The sequence below is a fragment of the Salvelinus fontinalis genome, chromosome 31, assembly GCF_029448725.1.
Source record: "Salvelinus fontinalis isolate EN_2023a chromosome 31, ASM2944872v1, whole genome shotgun sequence".
Taxonomy (NCBI): Eukaryota; Metazoa; Chordata; class Actinopteri; order Salmoniformes; family Salmonidae; genus Salvelinus; species Salvelinus fontinalis.
This window is the reverse complement of record NC_074695.1, coordinates 41349909-41369015: the sequence shown is the minus strand read 5'-3', so window position 1 is coordinate 41369015 and position 19107 is coordinate 41349909. Positions and strand designations below refer to the sequence as shown.

Sequence of the window (19107 nt, the reverse complement as noted above, 5' to 3'; positions counted from 1 at the left end):
ATCCATATATTTATATATTCCTATTCCATTCCTTAGATTTGTGTATATTAGATAATTGTTGTGGAATTGTTAGATTACTTGTTATATATTGCTGCACTGTCGGGAACTAGAAGCATTTCGCTACACTCGCAATTACATCTGCTAACCATGTGTACATGAACAATAAAATGTGATTTCATTTTTAACTCCCATGTATGTAGTAGAGCCAATTTTGAAATGGTGTGTCTACTGCACCCTCTAGTGTTACACATTTCAAATGATTGAATTAATAAATAAGGATGTTTTATTTTTTACACCAATATTCGCTGAACATTAGTGAGAATATGAGTATTATTTTTCCATACCTTGCTGATCTTGCAAAATGATTACATATTTGCAAAGTTTTGCAGTCACAGAGCTTTTTCTGCTCCAATAGAAATACCGCTAGAATATGCTGCATCCAATCAACAGCATAGAACAGCTGCTTCCTCGAAGTCTTTTCCCCCAATCGAAGGATTGTTCCATTTTGGCGGTGCAGTAAACATGGCGGAAGAGTTGGAAGGTAAGGAGAGTGGGAAGTTAATACGTATATATGTGTTGTGTTTCTTGCATGTTGTTGCTGTTTGAAATTAAAATCTTACACTTAATTCCGCGACCTTTATCACACGCTTGTCGTAGAATACCTAGCCAGGTTAAAGCAAGAACGATGTTGAGTAGGCAATTATCTGCGCATGTGGATTGTGGTCTTTTTTTTAATACTAACAGCTTGAAGTTGATACCGTTAACTTTTAAAACGAATGCATGCGGATATGGAGTAACTACTAACTAAAGTAGCCCAATAACTAGCTAGTTAGCAAGTTGCGTGTCATTAGGACGCGTACATTTTATGAAAATTCGCGTGTTTTTCTGACAGCCCTACTTGCTTGCAAACATCATTTAGCGCGCCAAAACAGACCTTATTCTGTAGAACCACAGTTTCTGAAACCAGAGGCGTAACATCGCGAGACTTCCAGGAACGCTAGCTAAACAGACAAAGTAGACCAGGCTGGGGTTTGAGAAGTGAATAATTCTTCCTTATTAGTTTATTGTCTCAATCTAAAGACACAACCTAGATTCGAATGAATGTCTTAAGTAGTTGAACATTGTATTAATCCAATCTCGTGTCACGCTTTCATTTTCGTCAAATACGACTACATCGAAGGCGTGCCTTTGATTTGACGGCTTGCGCGTGCGCAGTTCGGCACGAAACAACCGTTAGACTCAGTGAGGTGTTTCTGCGCATGAGTTTAACTAGCTAACTTCGTCATGACATCGCCTACATGCGATATCAGGGATTTCTATTGGATGAGCAGTTTCTACCCGTCTTCAAACTGTCTTTTTTGTAGAACTGTCTGGCAGTGTCTGCAATTACAAATAAGAATACTCAAGCTGAATATCTTTTTTTTCTCGTTTATTTGTAACTTAGTTAGCTAAACATGGTGGCTACAATTGCAGGTTGTAGCGTATCCTGCAAGCTGTCTTTGGACGATCTGCAGGCTGTCTGCCGCCGGGAAAGGCTCCATTGTAAACAGCTACGGGTGAACAAGCATAACATCGACGACTATGAGGTTGAGTACCTCTGTGACTACAAGAAGTCTAAGGTGAGTGAATTCATTCTCTAAGGGACTATGAAGGCTGAGGCAAGTCCTGGAGTTATCTCAAGAATTGCAACCTTCAGTTAGTGATTAATTTTTACTTTTGGTTTCTTTAAGCCACAGTCCATAAAGCAGTCCATGGAAACAGATCATCAGTCAGAATTTACAGCTACAGGCATGTGACCATATAATGATGTAATTTAATAGGATCTCTATTAGTGATGGGGGGGGAAATCAATTGTTACAAACCAGGATATTATTTTTGATGATATATCATTTTGACAACATTGCAATATTATTTCTGTGCTAGTTGGCTGTACCTGCACCAAAACGCTAGTATTTTTCCTTGTTCTCAATCTGTCTTTTAAATAGGGAGCCAGTTTGTTTTCAACACTTATTGCCATGACTGATCCAAACTCGTTTTATCATGTCTCTATCTTGTCTTTCTGCAGCAGACATATGGCGAGTAATATGTTTGGAACATTGTATCGCAATAAAATAACTATCGAATTGCAATACATATCGTATCGGCTCCTAAGTATCGTGATAATATTGTATTGAGAGTTCCATGGCAATTCCCAGCCCTAATTTGTGTTTGTGTCCAACTGTTAGCCCTTTCATAGACGGTAGCCTAATACTAAACATATACCGTCTATTAACATATCTGCAGTCCGGGGGATATTCCCAGATGCTGCCCGTGCTTTCCCGACGGTAATTACTATTCACCTTTTAACATGGCCCACCACACGGTGATATTTCCAACAGGCGTCCACCTGTTCTAATTCGCTATCTAGAGTCTCTGAACACCTGGGTGTAATGGAAGAAGGATGCCAGAAAAGTGATGTCCTGTTGGCTGCAACTGTGTTAAAACGGTGTACAATACATATATATTTTATAAACTATTTTGATGTGTCATAAAAGTAGAGGGCTTTATGGTTCTAGAACAGTATCGCAATTGAGAATAGATTCACATTTAGATGGAGTACTTAGCTGTTTTGGCTGCCAGACCCAGTTTACCTTTGAACATAACATATAAAGGTCCTTGGATATTAAAGGAGCCTACACTCCTTAACAGTACATCTTGGGCTAACCAACTGTTAGAAACTTGGAACTGTATATGCAAAAAGCACTTTCAGACCTGCCAAGACATTTTGCGTACCAACTATGAAAATAGTCCATGTATGCAGGTAACAAGATCTGAGTTAAAAGTGCGCAGAAATGAATAGGGCCTGATTGTTTAATTTTTTTAAACATTTTCATAAAAAATAAATCCACCGAGTAAATCTAACATCCCGATTCTCGAGCTGCGACACACAGACATGTACAGAGTTTGTGTCAACAGACATGGCGATTAATACATCATTATTCGAAGTAGCTACCCCGTGTCTGCCCCTCTTCCTGTTTGTTGTGATGCTGAGTTTGCCGACTGTCAGCTGTACGTTAACACATGGCCAAATCCCTTTTCGACATCATGTGTTGTGGAAAGGTAAACACTGATTGTTTAAAGCTAACGTTAGCGAACATAAGATGGACATTCAGTGGGCTCTAAAGGGCCAGCAGTTCACTCGCATTTGCTAGTGAAAGAAATTATATGTAAATACGAAAAATAACTGGTCGCATTTGTGCGAGTGTAATTTACATTTAATTTTTGTGTCCCGTTAATTGTATTTTCCACGTAACGTTACGAGGACCTGATAGGCTAACTGTAATTATGATCCACGTCACAAAAAGCATTACAAAAGCATAATCAAAAATAAATATAAACATCTTGGCATTAAATGGAGTCGGGAGTTTAGAAGACTGTGCGATAAAGAATGAGTGAGTGTCTGGTATTAGCTATAGAGGCAATGCTTCTAAAATGCCTTTGCACTAGATTTAAGATTTTATCAATTTTGAAAATCTGAAATGATGTGTGAGCTGTAAAGAAATACAATAGGCACCTTTTACATACGCTGAAACATCAGACTCTTCTAGCGAACAGCGACTTGAATCTCCAATTTGCTGCTCGGGTCTGCTCTTTTATAAAATATGAACGTATATACAGTACCAGTCAAAAATGTGGACAGACATAGTCATTAAAGGGTTTTCTTTATTTTTACTATTTTCTGCATTGTAGAATAATAGTGGACATCAACACTATTAAGTAACACATATGGAATCATGTAGTAACCAAAAAGTGTTACGCAAATCAAAATATATTTTATATTCTTCAAAGTAGCCACCCTTTGCCTTGATGACCGCTTTGCACACTCTTGGCATTCTCTCAACCACCTTTACATGGAATGCTTTTCCAACAGTCTTGAAGGAGTTCCCACATGTGCTGAGCACTTGTTGGCTGCTTTCCCTTCACTTTGCGGCCCAACTCGTCCCAAACCATCTCAATTGGTTGAGGTCGGGTGTTCTGATGCAGCACTCCATCACTCTTCTTGGTCAAATAGCCCTTACACAGCCTGGAGGTGTGTTGGGTCGTTGTCCTGTTAAAAAACAAATGATAGTCCCACTAAGCGCAAACCAGATGGAATGGCGTATTGCTGCAGAATCATTCTGTTTAAGGGTGCCTTGAATTCTAAATAAATCACTGACCGTGTCACCAGCCAAGCACCCCCACACCATCACACCTCTATGCTTCACGGTGGTAACCACACATGCAGAGATCATCCGTGTACCTACTCTGCATCTCACAAAGACAGAGGTTGGAACCAACATTTGGACTCATCAGACCAAAAAACAGATTTCCACCGGTCTAATATCCATTGCTCGTATTTCTTGGCCCAAGCAAGTCTTCTTATTGGTGTCCATTAGTAGTGGTTTCTTTGCAGCAATTCAACCATTAAGGCCTGATTTCATGCAGTCTTCTCTGAACAGTTGATGTTGAGATGTCTGTTTCTTGAACTCTGAAGCATTTATTTGGGCTGCAATCCGAGTTGCAGTTAACTATAGTGAACTTATCCTCTGCAGCAGAGGTAACTCTGGATCTTCCTTTCCTGTGGCGGTCCTCATGAGAGCCAGTTTCATCACAGCACTTGATGGTTTTTGCGACTGCACTTGAAGAAACTTTCAAAGTTCTTGAAATTTTCCTGATTGACTTGACCTTCATGTCTTCAAGTAATGGTCTGTCATTTCTCATTGCTTTTTTGAGCTGTTCTTGCCATAATATGGACTTGATCTTTTACCAAATAGGGCTATCTTCTGTATACCACCCCTACCTTGTCACAACACAACTTATTGGCTGAAATGCATTCAGAAGCAAAGAAATTCCACAAATTAACTTTTAACAAGGAACACCTGTTAATTTAAATGCATTTCAGGTGACTACCTCAAGAAGCTGGTTGAGAGAATGCCAAGAGTGTGCAAAGCTGTCATGTTTTGCATGTTTCAGTGCAAAAAAGTGTCACTTTTCTGGGCCCTCACCAGTTTGCCTCCCTGCCCTTGACTTTTTTTATTAGGTCACAGCCTTATTCTAAAATGGATTAAAAAAAAAAAAAAAAGTCAATCTACACACAATACCCCATAATGACAGAGAACACGTTTCTATATTTTTTTTTGCAAATGTATTATAAACAATATACTTTATTTACGTAAGTATTCAGACCCTTTGCTATGAGACTCGAAATTGTGTAAGCTCAGGTGCCTTCTATTTCCATTGATCATCCTTGAGATGTTTCTACAACTTGATTGGGAGTCCACCTGTGGTAAATTCAATTAATTGGACATGGTTTGGAAAGGCTCACAACTTTCTATTTAAGGTCTCACAGTTGACAGTGCATGTCAGAGCAAAAACCAAGCCATGAGGTTGAAGGAATTGTCTGTAGAGCAGCACAGATCTGGGGAAGGGTACCAAAACATTTCGGCAGCATTGAAGGTCCCTAAGAACACAGTGGCCTCATCATTCTTAAATGGAAGAAGTTTGGAACCACGAAGACTCTGCTCATTTTGGCTGGGCGGCCAGCTCAGGGAAATCGGGGGAAAGTGACCTTGGTCAGGGAGGTAACCAAGAACCAAATGTTCACTCTAACAGAGCTCCAGAGTTCATCTGTTGAGATGGGAGAGCCTTCGAGAAGGACAACCAGCTCTGCAGCACTCCACCAATCAGGCCTTTATGGTAGAGTGGCCAGACGGAAGCCACTCATCAGTAAAAGGCATATGACAGCCTGCTTGGAGTTTGCCAAAAGGCACCTAAAGGACTCTGACCACGAGAGATAAAATTTTCTGGTCTGATGAAACCAAGATTGAACTCTTTGGCTAGAATGCCAAGCGTCATGTCTGGAGGAAACCTGGCACCATCCCTGCGGTGAAGCATATTGGTGGCAGTTTTTCAGCAGCAGGGATTAGGAGACTAGTCAGGATCGAGGGAAAGAGGAACGGAGAAAAGTTCCCAGTGCCCAGACTTGAACCTGATCAAACCCCTGAAAATAAACTCGGCAAAAAAAGAAACGCCCCGTTTTCAGGACCCTGTCTCAAAGATAATTCGTAAAAATCCAAATAACTTCACAGATCTTCATTGTAAAGGGTTTAAAAACTGTTTTGCCATGCTTGTTCAATGAGCCATAAACAATTAATGAACTTGCACCTGTGGAACAGTCGTTAAGACACTAACAGCTTACAGACGGTAGGCAATTAAGGTCACAGTTATGAAAACTTAGGACACTAAAGAGGCCTTTCTACTGACTGAAAAACACCAAAAGAAAGATGCCCAGGGTCCCTGCTCATCTGTGTGAACGTGCCTTAGTCATGCTGCAAGGATGCATTAGGACTGCAGATGTGGCCAGGGCAATAAATTGCAATGTCCGTACTGTGAGACGCCGAAGACAGCGCTACAGGGAGACGGGAACGGACAGCTGATCGCCCTCACAGTGGCAGACCACGTGTAACAACACCTGCACAGGATCGGAACATCACACCTCCACAGGATCGGAACATCACACCTGCAGGACAGCTACAGGATGGCAACAACTACCTGAATTACACCAGGAATGCACAATCCCTGCATCAGTGCTCAGACTGTCCGCAATAGGCTGAGAGAGGCTGGACTGAGGGCTTGTATGCCTGTTGTCTGGTGAGGACCTGCCTTACATCACCGGCAACAACATCTCCTATGGGCACAAACCCACCGTCGCTGGACCAGACAGGTCTGGCAAAAAGTGCTCTTCACTGATGAGTCGCGGTTTTGTTTCACCGGGGGGGTGATGGTCGGATTTGCGTTTATTGTCAAAGGACTGAGCGTTACACCAAGGTCTGTACTCTGGAGCATGATCGATTTGGAGGTGGAGGGTCCGTCATGGTCTGGGGCAGTATGTCACAGCATCATCGGACTGAGCTTGTTGTCATTGCAGGCAATCTCAACGCGGTGCGTTACAGGGAAGACATCCTCCCTCATGTGGTACCCTTCCTGCAGGCTCATCCTGACGTGACCCTCCAGCATGACAATGCCACCAGCCATACTGCTCGTTCTGTGCGTGATTTCCTACAAGACAGGAATGTCAGTGTTCTGCCATGGCCAGCGAAGTGCACGGATCTCAATCCCATTGAGCACGTCTGGGAACTGTTGGATCGGAGGGTGGGGACTGACTTTACACATGTAAAGTTTGCTCACAATAAACACAGTTGACAGTGAGAGGACGTTTCTTTTTTTGCTGAGTTTTTAGCTCTGCAGCAGCACTCCCTGACAAAGCTTGAGAGGATCTGCAGAGAAGAATGGGAGAAACTCCCCAAATACAGGTGTGCCAGGCTTGTAGAGTCATACCCAAGAAGACTCGAGGCTGTAATCCCTGCCAAAGGTGTTCCAACAAAGTACTGAGTAAAGGGTCTGAATACTTATGTAAATGTGCTTTCTGTTTTTTTATTTTACGAATTTGCAAACAATTCTAAAAATCTGGTTTTGCTTTGTCATTATGAGATCTTGTGTTTAGATTGAGGAAAAATACCAATTTCATCCATTTTAGAATAAGGCTATAGCATAACAATGTGGAAGAAGTCAAGGGGTCTGAATACTTTTCGAATGGAGTATATGCGTGCATAATGTATACATTTTTTAACATTTTGTGCCATAATATGCAACCCAAGTCATGTCTCCTTTTGTGAATCAGGAGCAGGAGTTCTACCTGGTTAAATGGAAGGGCTACCCCGAGTCGAGCAACACATGGGAGCCACGCAAAAACCTCAAGTGCAGGAAGCTAATGACGCAGTTCCACGAGGACATGGAGCATGAGCTGAGGCGGCAGAAGAGACGGACCACCTGCCCCAAGCGGCTGGACAAGGACGTGGCCTGGACCCTGGTGCAGAAAGCCAAGCTCCGCAAGAGGCTCCAGTGCTGGGAAGCCGACCTGAACAAGACTCGTAACCACCCGGGCCGCATCTTTGTCCTGAATGAGGTGGACCTGGACGGCCCGCCCAGGGACTTCACCTACATCACTAACTATAAGGTGGGCGAGGGCATCGTGCTCAACGAGATGGCCGTGGGCTGTGAGTGTAAGGACTGCTTTAGTGATCCGATCGGCGGCTGCTGCCCCGGGGCCTCCCTCCACCGCCTGGCCTACACTGACAAGGGCCAGGTGCGAGTGCGGGCCGGGGAGCCCATCTATGAGTGTAATGCCCGCTGCAGCTGCGGGCCTGACTGCTCCAACCGCTTGGTCCAGAAGGGCATTCAGTTTGACCTGTGCATCTTCAAGACTGGGAATGGCCGAGGCTGGGGTGTGCGTGCACTACAGCACATCAAAAAGAACACCTTTGTCATGGAGTACGTTGGAGAGGTACGTAGTATAAAGTATTGGCCAATATTTGGGGGGAAAGTATTGGCCGATCATGTCCGCTGCATTTACCGGAATTAGCTATTCTGTCACGAAGCGAATGTTAAAATTGGATTAAAGTGTGATGCGTGCCTCCCTAGGGAAGCACCAGCATTTCATATATTTTTAAGGGTTTATAAGGTTATTTTTTACATTTGTCATTTAAAATAAGTTTTGATGGCTACATTTAAAAATAATAATTGATTTCCAGTGCTACAATGTTTATTTCTCAACTTCTAAAATTACACTTGTGGCGCAATAAAAATAAGTTTGGAGCATGCTTTAGGTGCAACTGCGCAACAGATGTCTTAAAGGGGCAATGACATGCCTTGTAAAATAAATCAGATTGCTAGCTATTATAAATATTGGATTGGATGGAGTGGCCAAAAATAGTGGTTCTCTAACAGATTCATTACAACTATTTACAACTGAAAAATAAATAGTTGCAATGGGGGGGGCGTTGTCTTGATGTTCTCTGAAGGGTGGCCCATAGTCTCAGACGCCTGGATTAGAGTAATAGACAAAGGACATTAGACAAATGTCTGAGTCTGCTTTTTTAACAGAAGCTTACTTTAACTTTCCATTCAGGGTGTTTGTGAGCAGTTGCTAAAGTGGTGTGTTCGTCTGCCTCTGTCAGATCATCACATCGGATGAGGCGGAGAAGAGAGGACACCTGTACGACCGGCAAGGCGCCACCTACCTGTTTGACCTGGACTACGTGGAGGACGTTTATACGGTGGATGCTGCTAACCATGGCAACATCTCCCACTTTGTCAACCACAGTGTGAGTGGCACATTATACGAGTTAACCTTTCAAAAAACATACCTGCAGAATAGCCAAAGCACAATGTCGTACCTTTCGGTAGTAGTATATTTTGGTATTCTACGCGCAAGTGAAAGCAGACGTAATCGTAGACACATCAGAATAGAAGCCGTTCAAATTGCCACTTGAGTTCCCATGGACGTGTTCTAGTATTGCACTGTAATATGCTTTCGCATACGGAACAAGAAGTGCACCAAATTTTTCCAACTGAATAAGATTTATAGTGAACAAACATTTTTTTTCTCTCAATGACAATCATAATATAATTGTGTTTTTGTGGAATGTATTATAAGCGTTTGACTATTCTGAAATATAGCATTGATTGCTGTAGATATGCTTTGACCTTAAACAATTTCTTATGGATCACCTCGACAACTTCCGGTGAAATTGCAGAGCGCCAAAATTAAATTACTATAAATATTTAACCTTCATGAAATCACAAGTGCAATACATCAAAATAAAGCTTAACTTGTTGTTAATCCAGCCGCCTTGTCAGATTTCAAAAAGCCTTTACGGCGATAGCAAACCATGCGATTATCTGAGGACAGCGCTCAGCACACAAAACATTACAAACTGTTAGCAGCCAAGTAGATTAGTCACGAAAGTCAGAAATAGCAATAAAGTTAATCACTTTAATCACTTACCTTTGATCTACGTATGGTTGCATTCACAAGACTCCCAGTTACACAATAAATGTTTGTTTTGTTCGATTAAGCCCCTCTTTATATCCAAAAACCTCAATTTTTGTTGGTGCGTTTTGTTCAGTAATCCAATGGCTCAAATGCGGTCACAAGAGGCAGACAAATTCCAAATAGTATCCGTGAAGTTCGTAGAAACATGTCAAATGATGTTTATAATCAATCCTCCGGTTGTTTATAGCTTAAATAATTATTAATATTTCAACTGGACAATAGCGTCGTCAATATAAAAGAAACAATGGAAGGCGCTCTCTCTGGATTGCGCACCAAATAGGTTGGGGACTTTCCACTGGCCTCTCATTGAAACTGCTCATTCTCCCAAATTCTTCAGAATAAAGGCCTGAAACAATGTCTAAAGACTGTTCACAGCTAGTGGAAGCCATAGGGAACGCAATCTTGGTCATAACCATTTATATGGTGGATAGGCTTTCAATGGAAAAACACCCATTTCAAAATAATAGCACTTCCTGGATGGATTTTCCTCAGGTTTTCGCCTGCCAATTCAGTTATGTTATACTCACAGACATTATTTGAACAGTTTTGGAAACTTTGAGCCTGTGGATTACTGAAGAAAACGTGTGAAGAAAACAGAGGTTTTTGGATATAAAGAGACTTTATCGAACAAAAGGAACATTTTATTGAGTAAATGAATGTCTGCTGAGTGCAACCATATGAGCATCATCAAAGGTAAGGGATTATTTTATCTCTTTCTGACTTGTGTAACTACTTGGCTGGTTACTGTTTGTAATGATTTGTCTGCTGGGCTATGTTCTCAAATAATCATATGGTATGCTTTCGTTGTAAAGCATTTTTTAAATCTTACACAGTGGTTGGATTCACAAGAAGTTAATCTTTAAACCTATGTAAAATATGTTTTGTTTTCTGAATTTTTATGAGTATTTCTGTATTTGATATGGCGCCCAGCAGTTTCACTGGCTGTTGAAGAGGTGGGACGCTAACGTCTCACGTACCCAAGACAGGTTAATGCCCTTTTAGTGTAAAAGCTGTTTGGAAAAGAAAAACAACACCAGACATTTCTGACTTTGTTGGTGGGATAGAGTTTTGGCCTTCCATGGTGACAACACCGTGTGGTAAATTAGTTTAACTTTTACTTGGTACTCATCCCGGATCCGGGAGCACCCTCATCAGTAAAAAAGCTGACTAGCATAGCCTAGCATAGCGCCACAAGTAAATACTAGCATCTAAATATCATGAAATCACAAGTCCAAGGCACCAGATGAAAGATACACATCTTGTGAATCCAGCCATCATTTCTGATTTTTAAAATGTTTTACAGGGAAGACACTATGTATTTTTATTAGCTAACCATGATAGCAAAAGGCAACTTTTTTTCCCCACCATTTTTTTACTGCATAAGTAGCTATCACAAATTCGACCAAATATAGATATAAATTGTCACTAACCAAGAAACAACTTAATCAGATGATAGTCTGATAACATATTTATTGTATAGCATATGTTTTGTTCGAAAAATGTGCATATTTCAGGTATAAATCATAGTTTTACATTGCAGCCACCATCACAACTCTCACCAAAGCAACTAGAATGTTTTATGAATAACATCATAAAACATTTATGAAAAATACAGTGTACAGCAAATGAAAGACAAAGATCTTGTGAATCCAGCCAATATTTCCGATTTTTTTAAAGTGTTTTACATCGAAAACACAATATAGCATTATATTAGCTTACTACAATAGCCAACCACACAACAGCATTGATTCAAGCCAACAGTAGCGATAACGAATAAACCAGCAAAATATATTATTTTTTTCACTAACCTTCTCAGAATTCTTCAGATGACAGTCCTATAACATCAAATTACACAATACATATATGGTTTGTCTGAAAATGTGCATATTTAGCGGCACAAATCGTGGTTATACAATATGAATAGTAGCCAAAATGCAAACAAAATGTCGCGAGAAATCTTGGGAGAGGCACCTAATCTAATCAATAACTAATCATAAACTTGACAAAAAAATACAGGTTGGACAGCAAATGAAAGATACATTAGTTCTTAATGCAACCGCTGTGTTAGATTTTCAAAAATTAACGTTACTACGACATACAGCGTACGTTAAAGCGAGACGGCACCGAAATGAATGGCGGAATAATAGTTTAACATTTTTCAACAGAACAACGAATTAACATCATAAATAGAATCTTGTGCAAGTTGTCCTTTGTCCAGAATAATCGTTGCTCGGTTGTAGATTGTCGTCTTCAACTTTGGAATTAGCAGCAAACATTAGCTATGTGGAGAAGACGTGTCCAACTCACCATAACGCAGCACAAATAAAATACCGAAAATCGCTATATACTGATATAACTCGGTTTAAAATAACTACATTATGATGTTTTTAACACCTATATCGAAGATATATCCGGCTCTGATTTTATAACGCCTATAACGAGAGCTTTTCAGAATGCAATCCTGAGGTCTGTCTTGCGTCATGACGAATGTTGAAAGACTGCACACCCGGTTCCAAGAGCTTTTGTACGGCCTCAGATCTACCTAGACACCCCATTCCAATTCTCACTGCTTACTGACATCTAGGGGAAGGCGACCCATAGATTACATGCAAATTAATAAACTGACCCTGGAACAGAGTGCCCGATTTTCAGATTTCTCACTTCCTAACAGGAAGTTTGCTGCAAAATGAGTTCTTTTTTATTCACAGATATAATTCAAACGGTTTTAGAAACTAGAGTGTTTTCTATCCAATAGTAATAATAATATGCATATTGTACGAGCAAGAATTGAGTACGAGGAAGTTTAATTTGGGAACGTTTTTTTGGTCGAAATGGCGCCCCCCTATTGAGAAAAGGTTCATTAATAAACCAATAAGAAAGCGTTCTAAACCTCTACCAATAACGGCAAATTTTAAGTTTTCAGACCACTCCCAGTTCAGACCACTCCCAGACATTCTTAGCTAAATTATTGCTTGAGAAATTGCCCTTTGTTAAGAAACTATTTGGGTTTATTTTTTACCTTTTTTTTATTGAAAACAATCACAGTGAGATACTTAATTGTTACCCAGAAAATATTTGCTTTTGAGATTTAAAAAAACCCCTGCTACATTGGACCTTAAAAAAAAAATGTGTTTACCTTTTTAAGTTGTCTTGTCTCTGTTTTGCAGTGCAACCCCAACCTGCAAGTATACAATGTGTTTATAGACAACCTGGATGAGAGGCTCCCGAGGATAGCATTATTTTCAACACGCTCCATCAGGGCAGGAGAAGAGCTCACTTTTGACTACAAGATGCAAAGTAAGTGTGATGTTCCACTGCCTAATATGACCCCAATGTGACATTTTAAACTTTAAAGGGATACTGAGAGATATTGTCAATTAAGCTGTTTTTCTTCTTACCCAGAATTGGATGAACTCCTGGATACCGTATTTTTTGTCTCTGCTAGCGTATGCTATCGTACCTGTGTACTTTGAAGTCATTGCACTAACGCTAGTTTGCATTGGCTCAAGAAACCAGCTCTAACTTTCTTCATACTACACTCAAAGACGTATAAATGGTATCCACGAGTTCATTTGACTGGGTAAGTGGAAAAAACGGAATCCTGCAGTATCCCTTTTAAAGGTAGATAATACAGCTGCTGTTACTAATAGTGACTAACAGTTGATATCAACTGAAAGTCACTTGATTTTCAACTGTTGATCACCATGTGGGTGTTTCTTTCGAGCAGCAGGCCCACAGCGTGATAGGTAATGACTTTATCAACCTCCGATACAGCACCGGCAGGAAGCTATTGTGAGCTTCAATTGTCAATCTTGCCTTAATATCGCTGGAGTCCAGCTTTCCTCAAAAAAATGTGCATCGCTTTCTTTGCTTTGCACATTTCACCTGGCTCATTTAGGCGTATAATTTTCCTTCCATTGAAAATTAATGGGCTCCGTCATTTTGGCATCACCCATTGCTGCTAGCAGACATTGCCGTTAACTTACTAGCTACATTGACTAACTACATAGGTGGGTGTGGGCAGTGGACACCAAATGTGTCAAATTACCTACTCAGGCCTTTCAGGGCTAGGTAGGCAAGTGCAATTGGGTTAACCCTCTTGTCTTTGTAGTAACACACCTTGAAATTGTATAATGCAATGGAATCAGTGAGCACTGGAAATTCCAACATTAAACTTTGTTTTGCTTTTTAGTGTTTGATGCTTGGGCAATACTGCTTTTCGTATTTGGCTTGTTAAACAGTTTGACAATTATGTGGTGCAGGTGAGATAACCATAACACGTTTCTCAGTTGTGTTGGCTATCTTGGCTGAATTTGGCTCTTGACATTGTCGTTGCAGTTGATCCAGTTGATGCAGAGAGCACAAGGATGGACTCAAATTTCAGTTTAGCGGGACTCCCGAGCTCTCCCAAAAAGCGGATTCGGGTGGAGTGCAGGTGTGGATCTGACACATGTCGAAAGTATCTCTTCTGATATAGATTGGAAACTGAACGTCAAAGCTAGAACAGACACATCATATATTTTGGGGAATTGTTAAAGTTGTACAGCGTTTACATGAATTTTTATTTGTCTACTTTTATTTTACTTTGACTTTTAAGCCACATTGGTGCATGGGTGATATCAAAACTGATATGGTGATTTATTTTTTTATGTCCCCAAACCTATCTAGTATGTTGGTAACAATTTTAGTGAAACAATGAACATGATCTACATCCACAAATCTGCGTTTAAAAAAATGTCTTCAGAGATTATACACTGCGTGTACAAAACATTAACAACACCTGCTCTTTCCATGACAGATTGACCTGGTGAAGCTATGATACCGTATTGATGTCAATTGTTAAATCCACTTCAATCAGTGTAGATGAAGGGGAGGAGACAGGTTAAAGAAATACTTTTTTAAGCATTGAGACAATTGAGATATGTTTCTGTGCCATTCAGAGGATGAATGGGCAGGACAAAAGATGTAAGTGCCTTTTGAACGGGGTATGGTAGTAGGTGCCAGCGTTTCATGCGCAACAGTTTCCTCTGTATATCAAGAATGGTCCACCACCCAAAGGACATCCAGCAAACTTGACACAAAAGTAATGTAATTAATAGGTGTACTTACACGTTCATACTGATGTGCTTTCAGTTGCACTTACAATTACCGGTAAGTGCAATTCTTCCATACTTCTTGCAAGTAGTGCTGTATATTCTTGTCTTAAAATAAGGTATGAATTAGTTTACCCCCAAACTGTCCCGGTGCTTGTTGGTTTTCAATCTGCCTACTTTTTCTTAAATGTGAATGATTCCATTCTGACGCTCCCATTTTGTTGTCCTGCAATTCACGGCAAGCAAGCAGTACCATGAAACCGCTCTCCATGTTTTTAACCTATTTTTGTGTGAAGCAGATGGAAAATATCCTTTGTGTAGTTAGTCATTTTACTTTTCATGTAGTAGCTCTGATAGTCAAAGTAAACAACACAGTTCTGTTTTTTCACATTACATTGATAAAATATAAAGGTTTGCAGCCAGCAAAAACAATAAGTAAATGTTTTAATCAGATGTATTGTTCTGGAAAATGTAATGAAAATTTACCCGACGCAAAATGTAGTTGTACTAAAGTTATTTTTAGTACAACCACAACACCACTAGATGGTGTAACTGCATTCCTATGACTTTCAGATCAATGCATGATTTTACTGGCGATATCCAACAACTGAAAATGTACACTTTCCTTAAATACTTGGCCTGACGTTATGGCTGCGTAAAAAAAAAAGGTCCAATGCTGTTATTTTTTTCAGTAATTGGGTCTTTTGACCGATCAGCTATTTTGCCAATAATTGGGCAAAATTTTAGAATTGGGCTGCCTGTGGAAATGCAGCGTAAGTATTTGCAACAGCTCTAACGGCAAAAATATGACATGTCTCTGGGTAGACAATAAGACAGCAATACCTGTATTATCTTTCAGTTAAGAGTAGTGCTTGTTACTCACTGTATGTTACCCACACACATGACACACACAGTCCGTGTCCCCTCCACTCTGCCTGTTCTCACCTCCCACTCAGATGAAATCACCAGGCCACAGCTGCCTCTGCTCTTGGCTCAAGGATATGTACCGGAGCTCTTTAGTCATGGCTGCATAGGCAGTAACTGGCATTAGTGAGCATAGGACCCCACCTCCCCCCAGCGTCATTGAAATTTTACCAATACACGACATTTTTTTTATTGACATGTTAAGAGTCAGGAGGCTGTTCCCTGTTAGTATGATATTCCCTGATAGCTAACGATCTCAGTGCTCTGAGACATTTGCTTTCCTTTGGAGGTCAGATCGTGTGCGGGAGCACCAGAGCCTGGGGTAGCAAAGGACCCGTGGGTGGCAGCGCAAGGGTAGGTTAGATGTATGCTGAGACCCTTATTGAATTCGCTGGATTTATGGACGATCAGCGGCGCTAAGCACAGGCAAAGAAACACGAGGCTAGAGAAATGGAGCATAAGCCAAAGCACCCAGATGGCCCTAGTGTGGAACGGCCATGTGTGAGAACAGGGATTTGATTATATGAGTAGGTTGACTAGAGCGTTTTCAGGTTGCTCATCAACAATGATGATTAATGAGGACATACAGTATAACATATGAAGAACCATTAGAAAGATATTAAACAATGTTTTAACTTTGGTCATATTGAAGACAATATATGTACAGGTATGGCGATTTAATCTACAGCATGTGGGATAGCATCAAATTAAAATACACTGAACAAATTTAAATGCCACATGGAATAATTTCAAAGATTTTACTGTGTTACAGTCCATATAAGGGAATCAGTCAATTGAAATAAATTCATTAGGCACTGATCTATAGATTTCACATGATTGGGAATACAGATATGCATCTGTTGGTCACAGATGCCTTTAAAAAAATGGTAGGTCCGTGGATCAGAAAACCAGTCGCTGTTCCACTCCTTCAATGTCTGTGCGAAATAGCTGGAGTTTGGTGGGAATTGGAACACGCTGTCGTACATGTCGATCCAGAGCATCCCAAACATGCTCAATGGGTGACATGTCTGGTGAGTATGCAGGCCATGGAAGAACTGGGACATTTTCAGCTTCCAGGAATTGAGTACAGATCCTTGCTGAAACATGAGGTTATGGCGGCGGATGAATGGCACGACAATGGGCCTCCGGATCTCGTCACGGTATCTCTATTTAAATTGCCATCGCTAAAATGCAGTTGTGTTCGTTGTTCGTAGCTCATGCCTGCCCATACCATAACCTCACCACCACCATGGGGGACTCTGTTCACAACTTTGACATCAGCAAAGCGCTCGCCCACATGATGCCATACACGCTGTCTGCCATCTGCCCAGTCAACTGAAACCAGTATTCATCCGTGAAGAGCACACTTCTCCAGCGTGCCAGTGGCCATTTAAAGGTGAACATTTTCCCACTGAAGTCTGTTATGAGGCCGAACTGCAATCAGGTCAAGACCCTGGTGAGGACGACGAGCACGCAGATGAGCTTCCCTGAGACGGTTTCGTATAGTTTGTAGAAATTATTTAGTTGTGCAAACCCACAGTTTCATCAGCTGTCTGGGTGGCGGGTCTCAGACGATCCTGCAGTTGAAGAAGTCAGAGGTTGAGGTCCTGGACTGGCGGGGTTACATTTTGAGGCCGGTTGGACGTACTGCCAAATTCTGTAAAATGACGGAGGTTGGCTTATGGTAGTCAAATTAACATTAAATTATCTGGCAAGAGCTCAGGTGGACATTCCTGCAGTCACCATGCCAATTGCACGCTCCCTCAACTTGAGACATTTGTGACATTGTGTTGTGTGACATAACTGCACATTTTAGAGTGGCCTTTTATTGTCCCCAGCGCAAGGGGCACCTGTGTAATGATCATGCTATTTAATCAGCTTCTTGATATGCCACACCTGTCAGGTGGATGGATTATCTTGGCAGAGGAGAAATGCTCTAACAGGGATGTAAACACATTTGTGCATTTGTTGTTGTTGAGAAACAAGCTTTTTGTGTATGAAACCTAGGACCAACACTTTACATGTTGCTTTTAATATTTTTGTTCAGTATACATTTGTGGGGAAGCTTTGCAAGTTTGATGCTGAAAGTTAGTATAAAGGAAAGATGGCATCACAAGTTGAAACTTAATGTTACGGTTCTGCAAGCTGATCATGAGCCCCTTTCCAACCTTTCCTCAAGTGGGCTAATCTGGGGCTTTGTAAACTCTTTGCAACTTGGTGACCTTATGAAGTTGGATAACAAGACATGGGAAAGGAAGACAGTATATGTACTGCCTTTAAATGTATTAACTGTACAAGATGGTATCTTGTAACCCTTTGACATCATACTTTTGGGGTGGGGTTATGTCCTCTTTCTGTTGCGTGGGCTAATGTCCAATACCCACAATAAATGTTATCAATAATACCCCAGCTGAGGTGCAACATAAAGGTAACTGCCAAAATAATGGAAACACTTGAGTAAATGAGGGATTCAAAGTGTATTGAAAGCAGGTGCTTCAAAACAGGTGTGGTTCCTGAGTTAATTATTAAGTAATTAACGTCCCATCAGGCTTAGTATAATCATTTATAAAAATACTGGGCAGGTCATTATTTTGGCTATCATGGCAATGCCCTCATTCACAGGGCACGAGTGGTCACTGAATGGTTTGATGAGCATGAAAACAATGTAAACCATATGCCATGGCCGTCTCAGTCACCAGATCTCAACCCAATTGAACACTTATGGGAGATTCTGGAGCAGCACCTGAGACAGTGTTTTCCACCACCATCAACAAAACACTCAAATGATTGAATTTGTCGCCTCCCTCCAGTAGAGTTCCAGATAATTGTAGGGTCTATGCCAAGATTCTTTGAAGCTGTTCTTGCTCGTGGTGGACCAACTCTATAAATACACTTTATGTTGGTGTTACCTTTTTATTTTGTTAGTTACCGGTAGCTGACAATGTTTTATAACCGGAGTCATGTCTCGATGACTGGTTGGCGAATTTGGTTGTCTTATGTTTGCATTCACAGCATAGAATAACTTTATTACTTGCTCCTAACTTTTAGTGTGTCCTTATCTGCTGCACATAAGGAATGTGTTACGTTTAGTCATTGCAATCTGTCAATAGTTTCAAAGGAAATTAATTTTTCATTACAAAAACCAATGACAAAAATCATAAATGGCCAGAGACATGC

At 40.8% G+C, this 19107-nt stretch overlaps 1 protein-coding gene across 1 annotated transcript; it reads left to right on the top strand.

Moving 5' to 3' along the window:
• The first annotated feature begins 441 nt into the window (after positions 1-441).
• Positions 442-15503, top strand: LOC129830261 (histone-lysine N-methyltransferase SUV39H1-like). Its single transcript, XM_055892691.1, has 6 exons — positions 442-541; positions 1474-1619; positions 7700-8362; positions 9036-9182; positions 13081-13210; positions 14252-15503. Exons 1-6 carry the CDS (start codon positions 523-525, stop codon positions 14383-14385), a joined length of 1239 nt encoding a protein of 412 aa, XP_055748666.1. The 5' UTR covers positions 442-522; the 3' UTR covers positions 14386-15503.
• The last annotated feature ends 3604 nt before the right edge of the window (positions 15504-19107 follow it).